Consider the following 25996-nt stretch of genomic DNA (forward strand, 5'->3'; position numbering starts at 1 on the left):
CCTTCTGTGGTCTGGGTGCTATGCTGGCTGCGCAAGCTCTGTGTCCTGGCCACAACTGGCTGCACAGCAGGAAGAGCTTTGTCAAGAGCCTCACTAAGCCTGAACCACATTCTTTGAAAATTGGCCAGTAGGGTCACTGATCTTAAAGTCTTTAAGAAGGAAAACAGTAATAGAACCATTGATTAGTTCTCTTTTGGGAAGCACCAACTAGTAACTGGAAGTATTATTGGCAAAAATAAATCTTGTGCCAGGAGGAAAAAAAGATTAACCACTTAATGCATTCAAAACTTCTACTTTAAGGCTTGTGCCAAGTTTTGAAATGTTGAAATGTTAAAGTTACGGGTAAGTATGCTCTTTGAGCCTAAGTTAGTCTTGAGAAAGGTTGTTAACCTAAAGTTATATGCAGAGAAACACCCTAAACACCCTACTACAGCCTTCTATGTGTATTCTTCTTTCTCTTTTTTAAAGATTTTTATTTATTCCCTTGAGAGAAAGTGAGAGAAAGCATGAGAGCATGAGCTTGGGGGAAGGGCAGAGGGAAAGGGAGAAGCAGACTCCCCGCTGAGCAGGGAGCCCCACAGGGCTCCTTCCCAGGACCCTGGGATCATGACCTGATCTGAAGGCAGATGCTTCACCAACTGAGCCACCCAGGTGCCCCTGTATTTCTCTTTATTGTGCATAATTGCTTCATTATTTGGGAGACTTCTCAAACATTGTTATTTTTACATGCTATTTATACATTATTTATAGTTAATTATATATTTTATCCTAGTTGAAGTAATAAAATTGTTAAAATGAACTTTAGACTCAAGGCCAGTTTTAAATGAATTTTTATTTTTACATCAAATGTTTAGCGCCTATAAGTTACTTCCTATAACATTCATATGAGCTGAATAAATGGAAATGGTGTTTGGCTCCTGGTTCTGGGCTAGACTCTACTCCTGCGGTGTTTTCTGAAGAGCATTAAATGAATCGACCCTCCAGCTGCTAAAGAAAAAAAAAAAACTTAGCTCATTCTTAACTTCCACTAATTGCCCAAAAATCACAAATTCTTATGAAGTAGTCAGCCATAATATTCATAACAGTATGGAATATATTGCTGTAATGAATGCCAGGTTCCGTCTTACAACTAGTTTTTAAAAATCAGAATTAAAAAATAAAAATAAAAAGATAAAAATCAGAATTAGAAGCCAAATCCTAAAAAAAAAAAAAGGAGGATAAATCCTAAATATTGTTCTAGGCAATACAGATTCTGGACCTGCAGAAACTTCCTACAATAACGCTCTGGCTTATACCTCATAAATAGATTTCTGTAACTTGACCTGTGAAAGCTATATTCCACAGGTTATAGTCCAACTCTTCAAGAGTATTCCACTGAGAGCATGTAAAGAATTATGCCAAATCAAAACCAATTAAAGACTTAGATTAGAAAAAATAATAATAATAAAAGACTTAGATTAGAATTTAGAGAAAATTCACATAACTCTTACGTGAGTGATGTTGGTGGAAAGCATGAAAAAAATTATAAACATTGTGTATTCTAGTCTATTACCAATCTTTCAGTAAAGGAGAGCAAAACAAGAAATTAGAGATATCACAAGGAGTGATGCACTGGGAAGTCCTATAATTCTATACCTTCCTGTATCTCAAAAACAAAATGTATATGTATATATGCATCTATAATCAAATGACTTTTTAAACAGATAACATGAAGAATTTGTTTTATCTCAAGTTAAATCCTCTTGGAATAGCTGCAATTTTTTGTGGCTGTTTTTCAAGTCTTAACTTCTCTTTAGAGCCCCCCCCCCCAACTCCCTGCTGGGATCCATTTTCCCTAAAGTGATCTCACGCCTGAAACATCAGTTTGAAGGTATTCATCTGATTGACTTCCTTTTTCCCAAGGTGTAGGATTTGTGTTTGTAATGGCAACTCGCTTGGGGCTCTTTTAAGCCAATTTCACATACACAGCGATGCGACTGCATGCAAGCACCAGTGCAAACCTGCTGGATGAGCTTTGTCCCCCCCCCCCCCCCCGAACAAATAATAAAAGAGTCTCTAAGTAGGATGCCTTTGTGTGAAAGTCAGAGATAGGAGAAACTTTTCCCCCTTCCCTTGGCAGACATTTCTCACTCTCATGACACCTTACCAAAAAAGAAAAGAAGAAGAAGAAGAAGAAGAAGAAGAAGAAGAAGAAGAAGAAGAAGAAGAAGAAGAAAGACCATAATCCAGGCAAGTCAGGAAGAAATTTTCAATGGCTGAAATGTTTCTCCTTCACTACAATAATGAATTATTCATATTAACTTGCATTTGGCACTAAATAAAGAGTACTTAATTTTTGTAGAATATCAAGTTTTAAACATTCTTTATCTTGTAATTACAAAAAAGAAGGTAAATAATAGTATATAGTACTATATTGTACGTAAGAGCTCTGCTGTCAAAAACACAAATTTCACTTTTTCTATAGTAGCTGACAGCCATCGTGGTGAATCAAGTTTCCCTGTTTTACTGCATAAATTAAAGCGGGAAAGTATTTCACAATTTCAGTTGATTTGCCTAAAGAAATCTGTCTTTTCAAGGTGGCATTTTGTATACAAAGCCTTTAAAAATTGATGGTTAGACATGTTTAGTTATATGGAAAAATCTTTACAATATGTTGGTGAGTGAAAAAAAAAAAAAAAAAGAAAGCCCTATATGGTGTGATCTCATTTTTAAACTCGCTAATGAGATATATTCCTGTTGCGGGGAAGGAAGCCTCTGGCTAATAAACAGTAAGGAATTAGGCCTGCTGACAACTATGTGAGCGATCTTGGGAACAGATTCTCCAACTCCCACAGAGGCTTGAGATGGCTAGAGCCCCAGCCTACAGCTTGATGCAACCTTCTGAGAGCTTGGCTCAGAAAGTAGGACTCCCACCTTCAAGTCCCAGTAACACTCTTAACCTGCTCTATGACCTTAGGAAGGCTACTTAACCCTCTGGGCACCCCCCCCACACACACACACACAATTTTTCTTATCTAGAAACCTGAAATAGGGACGCCTGGGTGGCTGGGTTGTTGAGCATCTCCTTTGGCTCAGGTCGTGATCCCAGGGTCCTGAGATTGGGTCCCATATCAGGCTCCCCACAGGGGAGCCTATGTGTCTTTCTCTCTCTCTCTCTCTCTCTCTCTCTCTCTCTCTCTCTCTCTCTCTCTCCTCTCTTTCTCTCTGTGTGTGTCTCTCATGAATAAATAAATTTTTTAAAAAGGAAGCTGAAATAATAAAAATATAAATTTCATGGGGTTGTTGTGAATAACTTAACTCATGTAAAGCGCTGAGAACAGTACTTGGAAACTTACAGATGCTCAATAAATATCATTATTGCTATATATTATATATAATTATTATATATTATATTAAAAATGAATGTAAGTAAATGGCTTTAAGGGGTAGTATTAGTTATCTCTTATTACGTAACAAATTCCCCCCAAATTTAGCAGCTTTCAAACAGCAAGCCTCTGTGTTTTCCCAGTTCTGAAGAGCAAGTGTCTAGGAGGGGTACACCCTAGCTGGGTGCATCTGACTCAAGGTCTCAGGAAGTTACAGTCAAGCTGTCTAATGAGGCTGCGGGCATCTCAAGGCTCGACTGAGCCTGCATGCCCTTCCAACTTTATGTCTGGAACTATCAGCAGGTCTCAGTTCCCCACTGGCTGTTGGACAAACAGCCTCATCACACATGCTTCTCCACAGGTTGCCTGAATTTCCTCTCTACACAACAGCCAGCTTCCCCCACGATAGGGAAGGAAAACAAGTGAGCATGCACCAGTGAATGAGTAGGAAAGGACCCAAAACAGAAGCTGCAGTCTCTTACAGCTTCATCTCAGAAGTGACATCCCATCACGTTTGCCATTTGTTCTTGGTCACATGGCAACTCTGGTACCATTTGTGCAGGAGGCACGAAAGGGTGTGATGACTACTAGGAGGTGGGCATTGGAGGGGGCCGTCTTGAAAACTGGCTTCCTCGGGGGCAGAACTAAGACCAGAGGGTGAAACTGCACTAGAAAGAGGAACTTAGAAAGTCAAAGATAACTAGGGATGAAATGGTAGGTTCTTTCTCTATGTGGAGTTAAATAGTCTTGCAAGCACCTGGCCTTGCGGGGGGGGGGGGGGGGGGGACATATTCAAAGTGATTGCACTTGATGAATATTCAAACCTCTTTTAAGCCTGGGCTTCTATGCCTTCTTCTTTCATGTGGTCAAGTCTCAACATAACTAGACAGTAAGTCTCTTGAGGACCCAGACCACTGTGCCCATCCAACTGTTAGAAAAAAGGGAAGATCTCTATAAATACTTGTTGATTCAGTCTGCAGCCAATTAAATCTGTTATCAGTCTGAATCAATATGAATTTAGGTACATCTGTATGTTTATACATTTTAAAATATATTTATAAGGATCCCTGGGTGGCTCAGTGGTTTAGCTCCTGCCTTTGGCCCAGGGCTTGATCCTGGAGTCCCGGGATCAAGGGGACTTGATGTGGGGCTCGATCCCGGTCTCCAGGATCAAGCCCTCATCAGGCTCCCTGCGTGGAGCCTGTGTCTCCCTCTGCCCCTGTGTGTGTGTGTGTGTGTGTGTGTGTGTCTCATGAATAAATAAATAAAATCTTTTTTAAAACTTAAAAAAAATAAAATATATTTATATCCATATCTTTGTAATCAAATTCTTTGATTTTGCCATGGCAAGCCTTTTATATTCATCTTTTTAAAAGGTAATTCTTTTATTTATTTGAGAGGGAGCATAAGAGGGGAGTGGGGCAGAAGAAGAGGGAGAAGCACTCTCCCCACTGAATTGGGGGGGGACTCCATCCCAGGACTCCCGAGATCATGACCTTAGCCAAAGCGAGACACTTAACCAACCGAGCCACCTAGATGCCCCTGTATATTTACTTCTGTTGCAGTTCTCTAGGGACTTCATCTTATACACTTTTCAAAGGTCTGAGATAACTACAGAAACAATAAAAAAAATTAAGTTGAGATAACTACAAACTCATGTGATTTCAAATAAAACCCCTTGCAAGGAAAATGTGCAGTTGCTGGGAGATAGAGGAATGAAAATTTCAAAGAGGATCGAAGATATTTAAGAGGAGAATGGAAATACAAAGGGGATAAACGACTACCAGCAGCATCTCGGCAGAGTAGGACATATTGTAACTTTCCATCACTGCAGTCTAGATCCTAGGTCCATATTCTTTTTTTTCTTTTTTTTTTAAAGATTTTATTTATTTATTTATGAGGAACAAACAGAGAGAAGCAGAGACACAGGCAGAGGGAGAAGCAGGCTCCATGCAGGAGCCCGATGTGGGACTCGATCCTGGGTCTCCAGGATCATGCCCTGGGCCAAAGGCAGGTGCCAAACCACTGAACCACCCAGGGATCCCCTTCTTTTTTTTTTTCTAGCTCCAAATTATTTATGAAAAACAACAACAACAACAACCAATGCATCTCTACTCCTACACTTCAAATTCAACCACTTTAACCTCCAATCAGAGTGCAATTCTGAGGAAGAAACCACCAAAGAGATGACTGTGTTATTCCAGACTCTGGGAGAAGCAGATGTCAAAATAGGACTAAACGTGCAAGAATTTTATTCGGTGAAATGATTGTGCAAAAGGAAACAGGGAGGGAGCCAAAAAAGACTAAAAGAGCCATCAAAAAAGGTTGAGTCCTCAAGTGCCATGCAGAAAGTCATTGGGAAGTCCTTGAGCCAAAGTCAGCTGAGAAGAGACCCGACCCCCCCCCCCCCCCCCCGCCCCATCTCTCAGGAACAGGTGTTAGTATTTCCCTCACACCGATCTTGGGGGAGCAAGTGGCCTCTGTGCAAATGCAGCAGTGGATTTCAAAGCTCAGAGGCTAGACCTCGCTCAAGTTCCCAGAAGTAAGAACTTCTCAAGGTGCAGTTCTCATGCCTGCCTCAGATGCCAAGTGTCAGTGCAATCATTATGAAAAGAAAGCAGTATTTGAATTCCCTAGACGAGCCAGTTTCAGATGAGCGTTTTAACAAACATAAATCAAAACTCATACTCAAAGAACTTTTGCAAAGTTTTCATAAATATTTCAAACACCAGGGGCTTAGAGACTGATTTCTAATTTAAATAAATCAACGCTTTGTTACTATTTACTGAAACATGCCCTGGATTTCCTTGCTGTACTATTTAAGCCAAACAAAACTCTTTAAAAGAATTTAACAGGGAAAAGAACCTTGGATCGTGATTGACTTGTGGCTCCAAGGCATTTCCACACTTACAAGATATTGTTCATTTACCTACAATTCTCTCACTAGCCTTTCTCTCCAGGGAAAGAGCTTTCTCTTCCTAGAACACCGTCCACCGCATTCTTGGCAAAACTTTTCTCTCCAACTGTTAGTCTGTGACCAATGTTTTCACGCCAACATTTTGGGGAAACCTGCTGTGGATTGAAATTGGAAGTCACAGTTTCCTTCCAAACATTAGGCCCAGAATGCAAGACAAAGCCCTTCTGCCCAAGACACGCCTGTGGTCAAGCTGAAGCCAGCTGTGAAAGCTTTCAAGACTAATTTTCTTCACTCTATTATCAACTCTTCTGGTGTCCAAATGTGTCAGGTGCTGTTTGGCTTCAGGAATAGCAGAGAATGTTTAGATCCAGATTTTATTCCTCCAGCATTTATTTCTGAAATGCTGTTTTGTTTTGTTTTTCAAGACGTTCTTTCTCGGTTTATTCACTTCAACTTCCAAATCATGCTGGTGCTTTAACGTAGTAAATTTCTGGGGGAGGGGGACGGGTGGGAAGATCTCAGGTTATTAAAATTACATCATTGGCTTGCCCCTGTACGTATGTGCCTTTTAAGATGTTGAGTATATAACCATTTGTCAGAAAAATAGTTCAGACAAGAAGTCTAATAAGCTTAAAATCATTCACTAGTTTGAATATTTTTGCTCTCATTTTTCTCACCCTTGATCCCAGCCATTCCCGTTTATTTTCAAACTTAAATATGCATAAAAATAACCTAGGGAGCTAGTTTAAAATGCAAAGTCCAGAATACCATTCCCAAAATTTCAGATTCATCGAGCCTGAGAAAGAGCCCAAGAATCTGCATTTATAACAAGCACCCAATGCAAATGGTCTACAAACCACAGTTTGAAAATACTCTTTTAGGCATTCAAATTAGAAAGTCATTAAAACGTAAACCAAAGATTCACAGCCAAAAAAAAAAAAAGATTCATAGTGATATTCTGTGCTATAACTCATAACAAAGAGTTAATTCATAGACTCCTCCCCCCCAAATGCTTTACCTTCAGGGAAATAGGGGTATAAGGTAGCAACCACAGGAGGAGGGGGGTGGAGAGGAGAGAGAGAGAAAGAGAGAGAAAAACAGCTTTAACTTATAGATGTATGTAAATGTCATTCATTTCCATGTTTGTATCTTATTATTTATTAAAAATATCATGGTGTATATAATGCAATGCAACATTTTTTCTGCTTGTCACTATCCTTCTTTTCCTATATCAAATAAATATGTATTTATCTAAAAGATGATTTTAAATGGCTGACCAGCATTCTATCATGCACGTACTCCATCACGTAATTAGGCATACCTTTATTATTGAATATTTGGTTCCACTGCGTGGAGGACACTGAAATGTGCTTCCATCATCCCCTTCATCACACAGAATTGCTGTTTTTTTGTTTTGTTTTGTTTTGTTTTGTTTTGTTTTGTTTTGTTTTAGGTAAGCACTAAGCCTGAGATGAAGAGTCTCCTGCCCTACTGACTGAGCCAGCTAAGCATGCCATCACAAAAGTATTTTAAATATTTGTGTAAAAATCTTTCAGCGCCTTTCCTTTATTGTTTCTGCCTCTTGCATTGTACTCCAAAAGGCCATCTACAGTGGAAACATTCTGATGTTGAAATGCACCGTGCAAATCAGCCTCAGTACTTTTGATTAAACACCTCCTCACTTTCCACTCACCACACAGATGTGAGATTACCAAAGTAAATTGTGTCCTGGGGTGCAAGAGTCATTGGAACTGGCTCTCACTGCTTTCCAAGTGGGGAAAGGATGACCTCACTCTCAGCAAGCAAATCCCATTCACCTAAATCTTCTCACTTCCTTTCTTTGGTTACTTTGCAAGTCACCACTCTTCATTGACCCTGTTTACCTCTCTAGACCTATAGGAGGTCCTGCGCTTTTCGTGTGTCATTCAGTAACCTGCCATCTAGTGGTGTAAATAGAGAAATAGGGTCCACCCCACCCCCCCCCACCCCCGAATAACTCCATTTCAGACTATAGCTCTAAGGTCAACTGAATAATAAACTCCCATTTGTGTAAAATTACGAACAGTTTTATAAATCACTTTTAAAGTAATGGAATGAATCATAAACCTGAATTCAGAATAGCTTTGTTTTAAATCCAGTTCTGCCATTACTGATTTCTCATGTCTGTTTTAAAAAAGAAAAATTGTTAACTCTTTAGAAGCTAAGCTTCCCTTTCTTTAAGATGAGAAGGATGTTTCTTATGTTCCCACGTTCTCGGTCACTTCCCTATATGTTTTATAATTCTATTCCATGTGGCATTTGAAGCACTCTTATATCAAGAGGTTTCTTTTCCAGAAAAAAAAATCATTTCAAATATTTTTAAGAGCCATTTTTTTAATAAATTAATTTTTTTTGGTGTTCAATTTACCAACATACAGAATAACACCCAGTGCTCATCCCGTCAAGTGTCCCCCTTAGTGCCCGTCACCCATTCACCCCCACCCCCCGCCCTCCTCCCCATCCACCCCCCCCCTAGTTCATTTCCCAGAGTTAGGAGTCTTTATGTTCTGTCTCCCTTTCTGATATCTCCCACACATTTCTTCTCCCTTCCCTTATATTCCCTTTCACTATTATTCATATTCCCCAAATGCATGAGAACATACACTGTTTGTCCTTCTCCGATTGACTTACTTCACTCAGCATAATACCCTCCAGTTCCATCCACGTTGAAGCAAATGGTGGGCCATTTTGTAATAATTTTTTAAGAGAATTTGGTGAACCAAATATTTAAAAAAAGAACCTATCCTGCTGAAATAGACTAGTGGATTGGAGTTCAATGGGAGCACGTTTTTCTTTTCTAAGAAATAGATATTTTAATACTTGGAAATATCTGATACTTTAATGATTAGCTTAAAAAGCCATGAGTTCCTCCTTATTTCTGGAGTTGGTGTGACATTATATCAAATGACATCCAAGGTCCCATCCTATTCTGATTGTAAGGTTTATCAGTTAAAATTTTTTCTGACTATAAATCTTTCTTCTGTGACATTTTTCTAGCCTTATAATCATGTAAAATAATGACCTTTCTTCCTATAATAATTTAGTTTTCTTAGTTCATACTTTCTCATAGAAATAGTATTCTTGGCATAATAATACCACTTATTATACCTAGTGGTGAATTTTCCATCATTCATGTAATTACCATAAGCTTACCGCTGTAGCAAGACAGGTCCTGGGATCTTTGCCATCAAGATAGAAAAAATTTAAAAATGGCAAATATTTACAGGAGAGAAGAAAACATTGTAAGGTTGTTACATTTTAAAATACATGTGAATTCATATATATATATATATATATAATTTCTTCAAGTTACAGATAGATTGTTCATATAATAGTACAAAATGAGTTTTAAAACATTTAAAAATATTTCATGTTATAAATCAGAATTTCCCAAATGTTCCAAAGAATGCTACTTCAGGTTGTTAAAGGCATGAATTCCCCAAAGAAAGGGAGCTACCGTCCAACCAATTGTTTGAAAAATGCTGTTTTAAAGTAAAACAACTTTAATCACCAAAAGACATCTCAGAATTTTTATGTTAATAGGCACTTTGGCCAAGGTGGGATATTCTTATCTATTGCGTTTCTGAAACCTGTTTGTCCACAGAGATTTTCTTCCCCTGCGTCCCCCAGAACATCTTTCAGGGATGCTGAAGACAAGATAAGCTGCTGTGAATATAAAGGGCAAATCAATCCAGTTTGTGAAATAACTGCTGAAAAAGTTAAAAAAAAAAAAAAGTAGTCTAGAAAGAAGGAAAGGAAGGCTTGCATTTGTGAAGACCAACGATGGCTTGGAGAATGGAGTAAGAGATAGGTCATGGTTGGACTTCTTGAAATTAGTGGGATGTCTAAAAGATATCTTTTAACATAAGTAACTGGAAGTCACTTGTCTAAATTTTGATGTGACATTTTTCAAATGAAAAAATTAACAGGTAAGGTAAAGCAAATGAAAAGAGGCTTACTATAATGTTATGGTGACCTCTTGTGGTTGCAAAGCAAAATGATCCTCTCCTTGGAAAATTAATTCTGACAGCATAGCAGCAAATAGTTTAGAGCTTAAATAACCTTTTCCAGTGTTCACCCAAACTATTATAAGGGGTTATCTCTTCAGGGTGGTATTAGAGGAAATTTCATCTTATATATTTCGGTAATGGTTGAAGTTTTACAAGAAGTACGCATTGCTTTGATGAGCATAAAAGAAAACAAAAAAGAACAAAATGTAAGAGGAAGTGATCATCTTTCTCATATTACTCAGAATATAGAATTTGGATTAAAGTACTAGCTAGTGTCCTTAAGCTTTGGAAACAAATAGCCATTCCAAGATTATGAACTTTTTAACTTTGCATAGTTACACTTGTGTAAATATTGTATCTGGATACTATGAGTGATGATTGATTTTTGTTCTTTTCTAATCAGATTAACAATTTTTGCCACAGACCAAATTTTGCAATAAGAAATGAAATAGGGTCACTGAGGAACAGTGAGGTATTATGAAGGAAGACATGTACTGTATTAGGTCTAGGTTTAATTAATATATGGAAGCAAAAATATTATTTTGTTAAAGTACAAAAGGTGAATCATTGGAGCAGATAGCACATTGCAAATCACTGACAGAAGAAATTTCATAGCCAGCCAACACCTGAAATACTTTTAGTTTCCTCTTCAGGAAGAAGAAAATAGGGGCACCTGGGTGGCTCAGCAGTTGAGCGTCTGCCTTTGGCTCAGGGCATGATCCGGGGTCCCAGGATGGAGTCCCACATCGGGATCCCTGCATGAAGCCTGCTTCTCCCCCTGCCTATGTCTCTGCCTCTCTCTCTCTCTGTGTCTCTCATGAATAAATACATAAAATCTTTAAAAAAAAAAGGAAGAAGAAAATATTAAAATACCCTTACAACTTTGAATTATCCAAACTCAACAAAATGTAGATGGTTCCACTTCTAATCCCAAACATAAAAAATCCTTCTCACTGAAGTAGCCCAGAAAAGTCAACGATCCTGATGACAGTTTGCAAATTCTCCTGTTTATATGAGGTAAGTTAAACCAGAAGTGTGTTCTTGCTGGGTAACACGATAGCTGTTCTGATTCAACGTCAGGGGAGCAATCTTGGTTTGCCTGTAGCATTCCTGTGCTGAATTCAGTCACAGGCTTTCTGTTCTTTCTCACCGTAATTCACTTTAATCAAATTGAGATTCTTGAAGAACATACACAGGAGTTCAGTTCATGTGGCTTTCAAACTCATTTTTTTTTCCAGGATAATGTTTTTCTTGGGTTGACATGGGGGGTTTGTTTTGTTTTGACAAGTCTAATTAGAAAAGCTGAAGTACTGCAGGAGAATGTTAACGAAAGGTAATGGCAAACACATCTGCAAGAGCACTGCCTCTACTGAGCACATCTGCTCTTAGAAATCGGCCACCCCTGGTTTCTGACCTTCGCTTCCAGTGAACAGCGTGGGGCCATCACACCACCTGCTGCACTGCCCACCACACTGCAGAGAGTTTGCCTTTTTCTGAACACACAGGAAGGACTGCAGTGTTAAACCAGAACTTTGGGAGGAATGGCTGATTCCAAGTCTGGGCAAAAATTGTACAAAATGAGCATGGAACATACTGTCATTACAGAAAGCAAGGAAGCTATCAAAGACTACCAGGGTTATAGCAAAAGAACATGTTATGTTTAAATCCATAAATTAATAAATTAAAAATACTATTTTGGGGGATCCCTGGGTGGCGCAGCGGTTTGGCGCCTGCCTTTGGCCCAGGGCGCGATCCTGGAGACCCAGGATCGAATCCCACATTGGGCTCCCGGTGCATGGAGCCTGCTTCTCCCTCTGCCTGTGTCTCTGCCTCTCTCTCTCTCTCTCTCTCTCTCTCTCTCTCTCTCTATCATAAATAAATTAAAATTAAAAAAAAATTTAAAAATACTATTTTGGGGGTGCCTAGGTGGCTCAGTTGTTTAAGCATCTGCCTTTGGCTCAGGTCATGATCCCAACGTCCTGGGATGGAGCCCCGGGTCAGGCTCCCTGCTCAGCGGGGAGCCTGCTTCTCTGTCTCTCTCCGCCTGCTTCTCCCTCTGCTCATTCTCTCTCTCTCTCTCTCTCTCTCTCTCTCTCTCTCTCTCTCTGTCAAACAAATAAAATCTTAAAAATACATAAAAATTAAAAATACTATTTTTTATTAAAATAAAACACCAGTTACTTTTGGAGGAGGCTAGGTGACAAACTCATTATTGGAAAAGTGGTAAGTAGTAGTTAATTAAGATTTCATCCTACCTTCCTATATAAGAACTATACATTAGGGGTACCTGGGTGACTCAGTCTGCTAAGCAACCCAACTCTTGATTTCGGCTCAGGTCATAATCTCAGGGTCGAGAGATCAAGCCCTGCATCAGGCTCTGCACTCAGCAGGGAGTCTGCTTGAGATTCTCTCCCTCTCCCTCTGTTCCTCTCCCCACTCATGCTCTCTTTCTTTCTCTCTCTCTCTCTCTCTCTCAAATAAATAAAATCTTAAGAAAAAAAGAATGCTAAGGGTAACCAGTAGCTGATACTAAAAGTTTCTTTTTTATAGTAGTCCAGCTAATCAATGAAGACAGAATGATAAACTAAAAAAAAATCATTTTATTACTTCAAATGAAATAATGGATCTGGGTGATAATCACAAATAGGGGATGACATTTTTAAAAAGTGAAATATGAGGGGCCTGGCTAGCTCAGCTGGTAGAGCATGCAGCTCTTAATCTCAGGGATCATAGATTCAAGCTCCAAGTTGGACATAGAGATTACTTAAAAATAAGAAAAAATTTTCAGAAAGAGGGAGAGAGACAGATGTTACATGCATGCTGATGGAAATATTCAATACCGCTGTGAAGTGTTCTTACAAAACAATCTAACATAAAAAAGACCTAGCTTCCAGATCTAACTACCAATTTATAGTAATTACAGGAGACAGAGCATCAAGTTAAATGACACCTCAGGTGCAATCACCAAATTCCAAACTGTGGAAAAGTCTATAGAACATGTGACCCAGCTTCTTAAACAAAATATAGCACTAATGGGAGGGAAAGTATACCTAGAAGAAAGTTAAGAGATATATAAACCAATTGTAATGTCTCTTCATTCAAACAAATCAAATTAAAAAAACAAAAAAGAATGCTGAGAAAATTTGAACATTAGATATTTAATGTTAATAAATAACCTTAATATTATAATAGAATTATAATTATATTGTAAAAGGGTCTTTATCTTTTAGAGATACTGAAATCTGTGCATCAAAAAATATGATATATTGGGTTTACTTGAAAATAATTCAGGGAGAGGGGTGAGTGGACAAGGTTGTAAATCAGGTGGTGGCTGTCTATGGACCAGAAGCCGAATCTGGCCCACCACCTGTTTTTGTAAATGAAGTTTATTAGATCACAGTCATGCTTGTTTATTTATGTGTGGTCTTTGGCTGCTTTTCTGCAACAATGGCATAGTTGAGTAGTTACAACAGACAGTATGGCCCACAATGCCTAAAATACTTCCTATCTTGCCCTATACAGAAAAAGCTTGCTGATACCTGGAATAGCTAAATCAAAATTGGCTGTGAGTGGATTATTACTGAAGCTGGGTGATGCTTACATGGTAGTTATAATTCTTCTTATGGGACACGTAATGTTTTAAAATTTAAACCAACCCACCAGTACTACAGCTTTAGGAAAAGACTTTGACTTGGCCTTTGACTTGATCATTGAGGATGGCATCCTCTCTCCACCCCAAGGTGTATCCTACCCAACACTCTACCGCTCAAGACCTTCCCAGGGACCACTCAGGAGTGGGTGTGGCTGTCCACTTGGAGAACTACCTAGGAGCTTAGCAAGGACTTGGCCTGCTTTAGTCAGCTGCACCAAAACATCCAGAAGACTATTCATGGGAAGCAACCTGGATCTCCTTTGCTTATTCACTGTCCTTTAAAAAACCTACTATATCTAGAAAGAAAGTTTTTGTTTTCAGGGCAACAGACACTGTACCTCTCCAAGGGGTATCTCTATTTCTTGGAAAAATAAGTTGATCCTCTAAATGCTCCGAAGCTAATGACACTTAAAAGTTCCTAAAATTGATGGAGCACCTGAGTAGTTCAGTCAGTTAAGCATCTGCCTTTGGGTCAGGTCGAGACCCCAGAGTTCTGGGATTGAGACTCACATTGGGCTCCCTGCTTGGCAGGGAGCCTGCTTCTTCCTCTCCCTCTGCCAGCTGCTCCTCCACTTGTGCTCTCTCTCTCTCAAATAAATAAAATCTTCAAAAAGAAAAGCAAAGAAAGCTCTTAAGATTGAGAGAGCTCGGGCAGCCCTGGTGGCGCAGCGGTTTAGCGCCGCCTGCAGCCCAGGGTGTGATCCTGGAGACCCCGGATCGAGTCCCACGTCGGGCTTCCTGCATGGAGCCTGCTTCTCCCTCTGCCTCTCTTTCTCTCTCTCTGTCTCTCATGAATAAATAAATAAAACCTTAAAAAAAAAGATTGAGAGAGCTCTTAAAATTGAAAGTCACAATAAATCCTATATATCGTATAGATAAGCATATACATGTATGTATCATGCTGTAAACACCACCCCCCCCCTCAAGATAACCTCATTCCTCAAATAATACACTTACCAAATACAGGGTTTCCTAGAGAAAGGCAGAGCTAACGACTATACGAGCAAGTTAGGTCATTCTAGAAGTCCAGTGCTGGTTCTTCCAGCAAACAGCCCCCCTCAAGCTATGCTACTTAGCAGTTGAGAGACAGAAAGGTGAGTAAAATACTGTTTCTGGACTGAGGATCTAGTGGTACAGGGTTAAGATAACAGTGGTTGGTAGTAACAGGAGGAAGAGGAGAAGCCATTGCAGGAGTTTCTTTTATTACCTACTTAGTACACATGCCTAAATGTGTTAAGCATTCTTTTTTTTTTCCTTAAGATTTTAAAAATTTATTCATGGTAGACAGAGAGAGAGAGAGAGGCAGAAACACAGGCAGAGGGAGAAGCAGGCTCCATGCAGGGAAACTGCCTGATGCAGAACTCGATCCTGGGACGCTGGGATCATGACCTGAGCCAAAGGCAGACACGCTCAACCACTGAGCCATCCAGGGGCCCTTGGGTTACGCATTCTAAGGATTTTATCTCACTTAATTTTTACAATAAACTATGAGGCAAGTATTATTATGCTCATTTTACACATGGAAATACTGGTGCTTAGAGATGAAGTTACTTACACCCTTACTCTGCCACAGTCCAAGCTGCTCTCCTCAACATCGTTGGTAGTTTAAACACTGAAATAAACATTTTTCTTTTGTTTGCACCATGGGGACGGATTTATAAAGAAACTTCAGATACATGTCACTGTGCTGGGTTCCCTCTCATCTCTCACAAGTTGGATTTCATCTTTGACAAGCACCTTTAGCAGGAATGAGACATTTTTGTTTGTGCCAAGTTTGAAGGATAATGTGAAGAAGTACTTGGCCTGCCTCATTCATGAATTTTGCAGTTGCAAAGGAAGTTGACATATATCATTTTTTTTATTGTTTTTTAGTCCTTAAAATATATTTTTTTTAAGTAACCTCTATACCGGACATGGAGCTCAAACCCACAACCCTGAGATGAAGGGTCGCATGCTCTACAGCCAACGAACAGCCCCCGGTATCTGCCATTGGAACTTGGCTCTACATATAAATGTAAAAGTCTTTTTACACACACACATACACAAAAGTCTTTTTTGAGCATGTTGACATGCAGAGGTAGCTCTGGGCAAAACTATGAGGATTGTATGTTGTACTATAAATGTTTTAACAATTGGCTCTCCCTCCAAAATATGTGTGTATATGTTTATTATAAATTTTACTAATATAAAGGATGTGTACCACCCAATCTACAAATAACAATGAAATAATGCTGCATGTTGTAAATTCCATATAATCGATTGATTTTCACAGAATGCTTTCCTTGATCTTTGTTCAACTCGAGTATCTGTAGCCAATCTTTGGTTTGACAAAATAAATGTAGTTCCAACATGAATGGTGCTGGATATTTTTATTTACATTAAAGAGTAGGATGAAAGTGAATCAGTAAAGACTTGTATCCGAACTGCACTTGTTCCTTATTACATTAGGGCTATCTTTGTTAAATCAGAAAATTATCTTTGAAAACTGAAAGACTTATGTCTCCAAATTTTACAATTCACAATGTAATGGCTAGAGGTACCACATACTTTAAAGTTTAGTTTGCATTATTAACATTTTCTCAAGCCTGGACAAACAAATGAAGTGGGAGAGCGAGGTTCTTGTCTCATGGAGTCAAAGAATGAATCTCAAGGACAAAGCAGAGCAAGTAAAGTGATAGAAGTTTATTAAGCAAGAATACAGAGAAAGTTTTCAAGAGTGAGAGAGATCCTGACAGGGTTAGCAACGTGGGCCTCCACTGACAAGTCTTTTATTTATTTAGAGATCTTGTGGTCTTACCATTCTTGTGTTGTCTTGGTTTGATTAAGAACTCATGATAACGTCCTTAATGGCTTACTTCTTTTTTTTAATTAATTAACTTATTTATTTACTCATGAGAGACAGAGAGAGAGGCAGAGACACAGGTAGAGGGAGAAGCAGGCTCCATGCAGGGAGCCTGATGTGGGACTCGATCCCGGGACTCCAGGATCACGCCCTGGGCTGAAGGCAGGCGCTAACCCACTGAGCCACCCAGGGATCCCTAATGGCTTACTTCTTTAAGGTCTGGGCTTTCTTTGTTGGTCACAGATGACTGTCAAAAAAGACACCCTCCCCACCCCACCCAGGGCAGGTGGTCTAGCCTGTTCTGTTCCCTTATCTCTGGTTTCCTTACACCTCAGTATTTTGGGGATTTCCATGAGCTTGATCACATAGCCCCCTATTTATCTCTCCCTACCTAACCTTGCCTCTCCTTTACTCACAACCAACAAATCACCAAGCCCTGATTTGTACCATTTGCCTATTTCCATGTTCTAATCACTCCCACCATGGTCAACTTCAAGCTATAATAATGATACCATTAAACCTTGCTTGAAAAGGAATACACAGCAGCAAACCATTATATAGATTATCTACCAAATATATACAGTAGATTTAATCTCAAGTGCATAAATAATAATATAATAAAATAATCAGAGGATGATGAGTTTGATTTATGATTTATTTTAATTGTGGGTTTGTATTAAACTGAACTGTATAAAATTACTGACAGGCAACCACTTTTTTGAGCTACAAGAGTTAGAAGTTCATAGGATTCAACCTAAAACATACTCAGGGAATTTGGAGATGCTGGAAATGTTGGGGGTAGGGTTGGATAATGATGGATCGTAGTCAAAAGGACTTCTACTATTTATTAAATGCTCTCAAGTGCTGAGCACTGTACTAACCCAAGTCTGACTCTCTGTGATTTTCAACAACTAAAGCAGAATTTGTGATTGTGATTCAATCTTATGTAGCTTTCCCAGTTTGAAAATATGGAGACAGACGCCTGGGTGGCACAGTGGTTGAGCATCTGCCTTTGGCCCAGGGCGTGATCCTGGAGTCCCAGGATCAAGTCTCCTGTCGGGCTCCCTACATGGAGCCTGCTTCTCCCTCTGCCTGTGTCTCTGCCTCTCTCTCTCTGTCTCTTATGAATAAATAAAATATTAAAAAAAAAAGAAAATACGGAGACAGACTAGAGAATTTCTGGCACTTTAAATTCAACTAAGAATTTAACACAATATATATGAAAGTGAATTACGATATATGTAAAATAGTGTTCAAGGTATTTGACACAGTTTTTGAGCTAAGTATAGAAAAGAACAAGCACTCCTTTTTGGAGCATGAAACTCAATAATTAAGTCCTGGCTTAATTAAGTACGTACTGTATTACCACGTGTGCATTTTGAGGTGCCTCATGGAGGTTGAGATCTGATTTCTTATCTGTGATTTGTGTGATAATACTATCTGCCCAGATATATGTTCCATTGACTGTGAGGTTTAAATGGGAAAAAGAAAATAGAGAGTGTCTTAAACGGTCCCATTTTGCAAAGGTAGTGGCTTATTATAGGATCCCAGCTCTGTGTATTTGCCTTCAGGATTTCTTTCTGGGCTCTGCTCCCAGACTTGGGGCTGGGGGCAGGGGACAAGGGGTGGGGGCAGGGGGAGGTGTGGGCTGGGGGGTAAACAACTATCTGCCTTTGCAAGGGTTAAGACGTTCCTAAACATTTGCTTTACAAACAACTGCATTGCTGAATTCGCTTCTCAGGATTCTTCAAATTGCCGGCTCACAACCGATCTATTTACAAAACTTGATTTTTAAAAAAAGAAGAAAAGCCCTCCCTTCTTCCATATTAACAGTCCTCAAGAAATTTAGGACAAATGCAATTCACAATGGAAAGCTCAGGCACTCAGATGGAGGGAGGAATGTTCCCAAAACACACAGGTGTCTCAGGCCTTCCAGTGGCAAAGCTGAGAGGGGGTCAGTTGCTCTGGGAGGGAAAGAGCAGAGCCCTGACCCTCCCTCCCTCCTACTCTCCTTCTCCCTGTCGTGGTTTCCTTGGCTTGCCTTGCTGATTCACTGTTGCTGTGAAAACAGGGCTGAGCATGCTGTTGAGATCCACAGAAACCAGAGGAAACTAGTCATAAAAACCCTGAGAACTGACTATCAGCTGATAGATCTCTTCCTGATAGCGCCTCATAACAGCTCACACTTTTTTCCAGACTAGAGCAAATCTTCAGGAGCCGACCAGGATCCAGAGCTGTGTCAGCCCCACTTGGCAGTGATCTCTTTCCCCATGCTTGAGGGCGCCGAGCTGTACTTCAACGTGGACCATGGCTACCTGGAAGGCCTGGTGCGTGGGTGCAAGGCCAGCCTCCTGACCCAGCAGGACTACATCAACCTGGTCCAGTGTGAGACCCTGGAAGGTAAGCCCTGCTCTTCCCACCATTTAAAAAGGGGAAAAAGGAAATGATGCTGCCCATTGGAAGCCTGGGGAAGGGACTGTGCTCCTATGGCCTGAGAGTCCAAAACAGGTTCTTATTCCCAGGGCCCAGATTTCAGCGGCCCATGCACTTGTAGGAGGGAAAAAAAAAAAAATCACATCTTTCTTTTCCATTTTCTCTAAGTGAAATTTAGCATTTCCTTTTATTGTGAATGTAGGCAACAAGTCACAGTGGTTAGTTAGTACTTTGTAACCAACAGAAATGCAATATTTTCATATCCCTCTACGATTCTCGCAGATATTTTGAAATATTTATATTTTCATGATTTCACAATTAAACTTGGCATTGCATTTATTCTTTAATCTTGATATTTAATGTCTTAATAAAGTACAGTGTTACGCCTGTTTTCTTTTTTAATTTTTTTAGAGAGCACACATGCTAGAAGGGGGAGGGGCAGAGGGAGTTAATTTTTTTTTTAAGATTTTATTTTTTTATTCATGAGAGACGCAGAGAGAGAGGCAGAGACATAGGCAAAGGGAGAAGTAGGCTCACTGCAGGGAGCCCCATGTGGGACTCGATCCCAGGACCCCGTGATCATGACCTGAGCCAAAGGCAGGTGCTCAACCACTGAGCCACCCAGGCGTCCCAAAAGGGAGAGAATTTTAAGCTGACCCTGGGTAGGGCTCACTCTCACCACCCTGAGATCATGACCTGAGTTGAAATCAAGAGTGGGACACTCAAACAATTGGGCCACCCAGGCGTTACAGAGTGTGACACATTTTAAAACATCTTGATCTCTATAGGTAACACGTTTTGTTTACTTTGCAATCCTATGTATTTTCATTCTACATATTTATAAATAATATCTGGAGAAGGACTTCATCAAACTGCTCAACGACACATGCTCCCCCTGCCCCTCAAAATGCTAAGAAATTTGGTCTAGAGAATTTTATTCTATATGTGGTTTTCAGTATATATTGATATAAGATTTATTTGAGGTTTATCTCTAACTGAAGCTTGAGAAAAAAGAGATGGGTGGGTGGTGAGGCCAAGCCCTGTATTCAAAAGTACTAACCTTGACTTCTGCTAAGTGGAGACAGGTGGCCTAAGGCTCACCACCTCTGAGCCTCAGAGTCCTCACTTGTAGAATGCAGTGGTGATGCCTGCTTTGCCTGCTTTGTTTGGAGAAATAAATGAAGTAATACATGAGAGATATGTTAGAAAGCGTGAAGCACATGTGAATGGAAATTATCTTTTTTTAAGCACTTTATTGAGGTGTGATTGGCATACATAAAACTGTATATTTAATGTATTACAACCTGATGAGATTAGGGGTAAGTATACATCCATGAAATCATCACCACAATCTATGCCGCAAATCTATCCATTACCTCCAAAAGTTTCTTCCTGCCCTCTATTATTTGTGTGAGTGTGTGTGTGTCAACTGCATTCTCTATGCTGTACAGTAGATCTCTAGAACTTATTAATCTGTGTTTCCAAAACTTTGTACCCATTGACTAAAACCTCCCCATTGCTCCCTTTACTTTGGAAATGATCTTTAAGCTACAGTTTTTTCAAAACTCTATCAAACATTTTGCATCCATAATGCAGCATTTTTATTATAAAAATATCTACGCTAGTTCATTTTGAAATGTACTTATAAAATCAATATATGTCAATAGTAAGGTGCTTTAAAACTTCCAGATTATTCTAGAAGAAACAAAGTAAGAAGGATCAAACTGCTAGAAAGTGTGTTGAAAGCAAAAACCAAACAAAAAACCTGAAGGTGACTTTGCTGAGGCTGAAGGTCCTGGGTCATTTGCTTGTGGTTTTGACTTTTTAAAGCCAGAGTTGAGGTGGAGCTGTTCAAATGGAGATAGATGCTCTCCTTTCATTAGCAATGGAGACAGCTAGAAAAATCTTTCAGATGATAAATAATTCTGTGGGCTACAAATAATTGCAATGTAATCCCAAATCCTAAATCATTTCAACATATTAAATTAGAAGCTTAATGACTAGAGAATATTAATCATGTACAGAAAATCTACATAAATATTGCGATAACTTTGTAGAGCGATAGAGCGTAACTAATACTTATCATGGTGAGCATTCCATAATGTATACAGTTGTTGAATCATTGTCATAACCTGAAACTAATATAATGTATGTCAACTCTACTTGAATAAAAAAGAGAGAATGTGCTTAAATTAAAGAAGAAAAAGTGAATGAATGCAGGGAAGAATGAGTGTTTTTTAACAGAAGCCACTAGAATGATTTGTATTTAGTTTTCAGTCAAGCTTTTATTTTTTTAAATTTAAGTAATCTCTACACCTAATGTGGAGCTCGAACTCAGGACCCCAAGGTCAAGAGCCAGCTCTCCTCCAACTGAGCCAGCCTAGCGCCACCAGCCAAACTTTTTTTTTTTTAATAAATTAATTTTTTATTGGTGTTCAATTTACCAACATACAGAATAACACCCAGTGCTCATCCCATCAAGTGTCCCCCTCAGTGCCCGTCACCCACTCACCCCCACCCCCCGCCCTCCTCCCCTTCCACCACCCCTAGTTCGTTTCCCAGAGTTAGGAGTCTTTATGTTCTGTCTCCTTTTCTGATATTTTAAACGAGTTTAGGAATGCAAATTTAACACAAACAATACATAAAATGTGATACCAAATCAGGTTTAGCCTGCTCACCAAAGAATCCAGAGAAACCACCCTCAGCTTCAATTTGGGAGCGGAAAAAGGGTTTCGGACCCTTTTGAAGACCTGAAGCAAGAATCTTTTTAGAAAAATATACACAAATGCATAACATACAAAATTTTCCATGGAATATCAGGGGTCATGGTTAAGAAACGCTGGCACATACACCAATTGTTTATTGTCCCTGTACCTCAGGTTTCTATCCTTCTTTCCTCCTAATAATATATTTTTTCAGCCAGTCATTTCACACCCCTGTTTGAATCTGTGTACCAATCTGTTTGGAGACTCCCAGGAATATCAAGTGTGAGTCAATAAACTGCGGGTTATAATGGCTGCTGAGAAAGTAAATCTAAATAAGGACTTCATGTCTGCAGTTAACAGTTGAGGATACTGAGGCTTAGAATGACTGTGTCTAGTCTGACACTCTTGTCAGGGAGTATAGACATATCTGCATCTCTTTTCCTACTAAAATGTCTGTGCCTCCTGAGCATGAACTGGAGATAAATGATGATTGTCTGTGTTGATGCTAGTTCCATTTTGATATAGAAAATAATAAGGCCTGCCCTACCCGATTATTTCATAGGCTGTTGGGAGATAACTTGTGAAAAGCAATGCACTGTTTGCATCTGCACATGTACGGAGAGAAACTCAACTATCTTCTGAGCTGGATTACCAATTGAGAAGAGGGGAGCCTGGCTGGCTCAGTCAGTACAGCATGTGACTCTTGATCTTGGGGTTATAAGTTCAAGCCCCATACTGGGTATAGAGATCACTTAAAAGTAAAATTTTAAAAAAGGGAGTTGAAGGACGCCCAGGTGGCTCAGTGGTTGAGCATCTGCCTTCAGCCCAGGGCGTGATTGATCCTGGGGTCCCGGGATCGAGTCCCACATTGGGCTCCCTGCATGGAGTCTGCTTCTCCCTCTGCCTGTATCTCTGCCCCTCTGTGTGTGTGTGTGTGTGTGTGTGTCTCATGAGTAAAGAAATAAAATCTTTAAAATAAAAAAAAAGGAGTTATTCCTTACCAAAAAAGGGGGGAGGAGTTGAAAAGAAGAAATCAAGGTCAAAAAACAAAAAAACAAAAAAAATCAAGGTCATTTTTTTTGGGCTAGCTGGTAAGGACTCCAGGGTTTCTGTTTCCGTTTGCATAAAATGTGCACTGTACCAACAATGGATGAAGAAGAGTAGGTAAAGAAAAGCTAACTTGGCAAATATTAAATTTGCCTTTAGTCTTTTCAAGTTCTCTAGGCTTCAAAGGGGTTCTGACACCAACAAATTGTTTTAGAATTACTTAGAAAGAACACATAAGGTTTCAGGTAAATGTAGAAGAGAAAATGAAGATTGTCTAGAAAAGCTTTTTGAAAAATCCTAGAATTCATAACTGCTTAACTGGATATATAATTGTGCCAGTGTGATCAGAAATACTCATCTGTTCCAAGGTCTGCCCCTGACTAACAGCGACCTGAATCAGTTGCTAGAACACTCCGTGACTCAGTCTTTCCCAGAGACAAAGGAGCGAAGCTAGTTCACATGGCCTGGTCCCACTGGTAGTGCTGGGAGGCTGTATCACATGGAAACTTTAAAGTCTTTAAAAGTGATTTTGCAGCAAAATAATACTGCTAAAGGGACATGAAATACTCTTTTAAAGAATTAACACTTTTTTAAAAAAAAATATTAAGACTCTGTTTCTTAGAGCAGCTTTTAAGTTAGCAGCAGTTTTTTTTTGTTGTTGTTGCTGTTGTTGTTAGCAGCAAAATTGAGGAGAAAGTACAGAGATTTCCCATATAGCTCCTGCCTCCACACGCAGCCTCGCCACCACCAGCATTCCCCACTGCAGCCCACAGTACACTTGTTATAACTGATGAACCTACACTGATGCATCTTAATACCCAGAGTCCATAGTTTATGTTATGGTTCACTCTTGGTGTTATACATTATGGGCTTGGACAAATATATAATGACATGTATCCGTCATTATGGTGTCATACAAAGTATTTTCACTGCCCTAAAAATCCTCTGTTGTTCATTCCTGGCCCGCAACCCCACTTCTGGCGACCACCAATCTTTTTGCTGTCTCATAGTTTTGCCTTTTCCAGAATGTGATATAGTTAGAATTATACAGTGTGCAGCCCTTTCAGATTGGCTTCTCTCACTTAATCACATACATTTAAGTTCTCTTCATTTCTTTTCATGGCAACACTGCTGTTTTCATTAGAATTTTTAAAATTACAAATAAGACTGCGATAAATATTCTTTCCTCTTCAAAGAAGACAAGGTGGTAAAATTAATACTTGAGAACTCTAGAATTTAGTCATTGATCTTTTCTAAAATATATGGTGAGAAGTGTCCACTGGCCTTGTGGATTGAAACTTCACTTTGTCCTCTCTTGCCATATTTTTTTTTAAGGGAATGAGGAAATCTGATTATATCTCACCAACAATTATGTCCCTTTTAGGGGACATGACCTTCCTTCCTTTCTAATAGGAATTATTTTAACAACAATATATTAATCATTTCTGGCCAGAGTCGAGGAAGTAAAACTAAATAAGATAGAGTCTCTGCCCTACAAGGGTTCCCACTCTGAAGAATAAAAATATTAAAAAATAAGAACTCAATGGGGGCAGTTGGGCAGGAACTATCAAAATTCCAAATGCATACATGCTTGGCCTGGGACCTCATATAGCATTGTTTAGAATAGCAAAAGATGGAAGCAAATCAAATGTCCATCAGCAGGGAACTGATTAAACTACTTATGTAACATTCACATAACAGAATATTCTGTAGCTATTAAAAAAACAACAACAACACGACGACACCCCTTTAAGAGGACTGATATGGAAATTCTATTAAGGGGAAGAACTATGTGTGGCATAGTACTCTTTAGTAAAAGGGCAGATAAATTTAAAAATATTTTTTCTATATGCTGGTCTAGATACAAAGAAACTAAAAGGTTCCAACAAAACTAAAAATAGTAGTTACCTGCATCTAGGAATGAGTGGGCAGGGGTGGTGGTAGATGACAAGCACAGGCAACCTTTCACTTTCTATCTATATTTATACCTCATCTCTATTTTTAAATGAAAAAATATATATAGGAGGAGGACTTCGTTCAAAGGGCTTTCTTCATGCTCCCTTAAATGCTATTTGAACCTCCAATTATAGCACTTAGTTTTTCCACCTTGTATTAAAAATGCATATGTAATGATGCCATCACGCCCCTCTTCAAAAATACTTCAATGGCTTTCATCAGGCAGGATAAACTTTACCCTTGGTTCAAAAGGCTGGAGCAGTCTTGCTGATCTCTACCTTGCAAGCGTTTTCTCAAAACTCTTCTACCTTTTGTGAAGTTTATTCCTTCGGTGACAAATTCCGTTCTCTAACCTGTCTGCCTGGAGAACACTCATTCCTCTTTACAGTCTCCACTCGAGTTACTTCCTCTGTAAATCTTTCGACTGCAGCCCTGTTGGGGTACAATCGACAGGCCTTACCTTCGTACTCTATTGTACCTTGAAATGGACCTGATTCTCTGACATGCATAGATGCGTCATGCTGGGAGGACACTTGTCTCGCTTGACTATTTAGCCCCTGGAAGTAACAGTTAAGGGCTTAACTCATAAATGAATAAATGAATCTCTCGCCTCCTATACTATAAGTTTCTCAAGGACAGAAACTATCAATATGTGAGGCCACCAAGGAACAAGATAGGTGGTGGGGGGGATACTTTTACAATGTATATGTATATCAAATGTACACTTTAAATACCTTACAGTCTTGTTTGTCAGTTGTACTTCAATGAACCTGAAATTTTAAAAAGAAATATCCATTTTTTTAAAAGGAGCAGAGGCTATATGCTTTACTGTGCTAGTTTCCCTAGCCTACGGCTGTGTTTTGCACATAGTAAGAATCTGAAAATTCACCTTAGAACTGCCTGCATGTTTGGGTTCAAGTCCTAGCATTTCTACTTTCTGGCTCTAGGATATTAAGCCAGGTTGCTTAACTTTTAGCATGAGGCTTTCTTATCTGATACTTAGATAATATCTCCCTGGCCTAACTCCCAG

The 25996-nt window shown here is 39.4% G+C and overlaps 1 protein-coding gene across 2 annotated transcripts in view; it reads left to right on the forward strand.

The window, feature by feature from the left end:
- Window positions 1-18927: 18927 nt before the first annotated feature.
- ATP6V0D2 (ATPase H+ transporting V0 subunit d2) overlaps window positions 18928-25996 on the forward strand; it is a 44141-nt gene continuing 37072 nt past the window's right edge. For both annotated transcript variants that reach the window (XM_055303423.1, XM_055303424.1), the window contains exon 1: window positions 18928-19225. In XM_055303423.1, the coding sequence (XP_055159398.1) occupies window positions 19096-19225 (130 nt within the window). In that variant the 5' untranslated portion in view covers window positions 18928-19095. The remainder of the gene's footprint in view (window positions 19226-25996) is intronic.

This window comes from Nyctereutes procyonoides, unplaced genomic scaffold (assembly GCF_905146905.1).
Source record: "Nyctereutes procyonoides isolate TBG_1078 unplaced genomic scaffold, NYPRO_anot_genome, whole genome shotgun sequence".
NCBI lineage: Eukaryota > Metazoa > Chordata > Mammalia > Carnivora > Canidae > Nyctereutes > Nyctereutes procyonoides.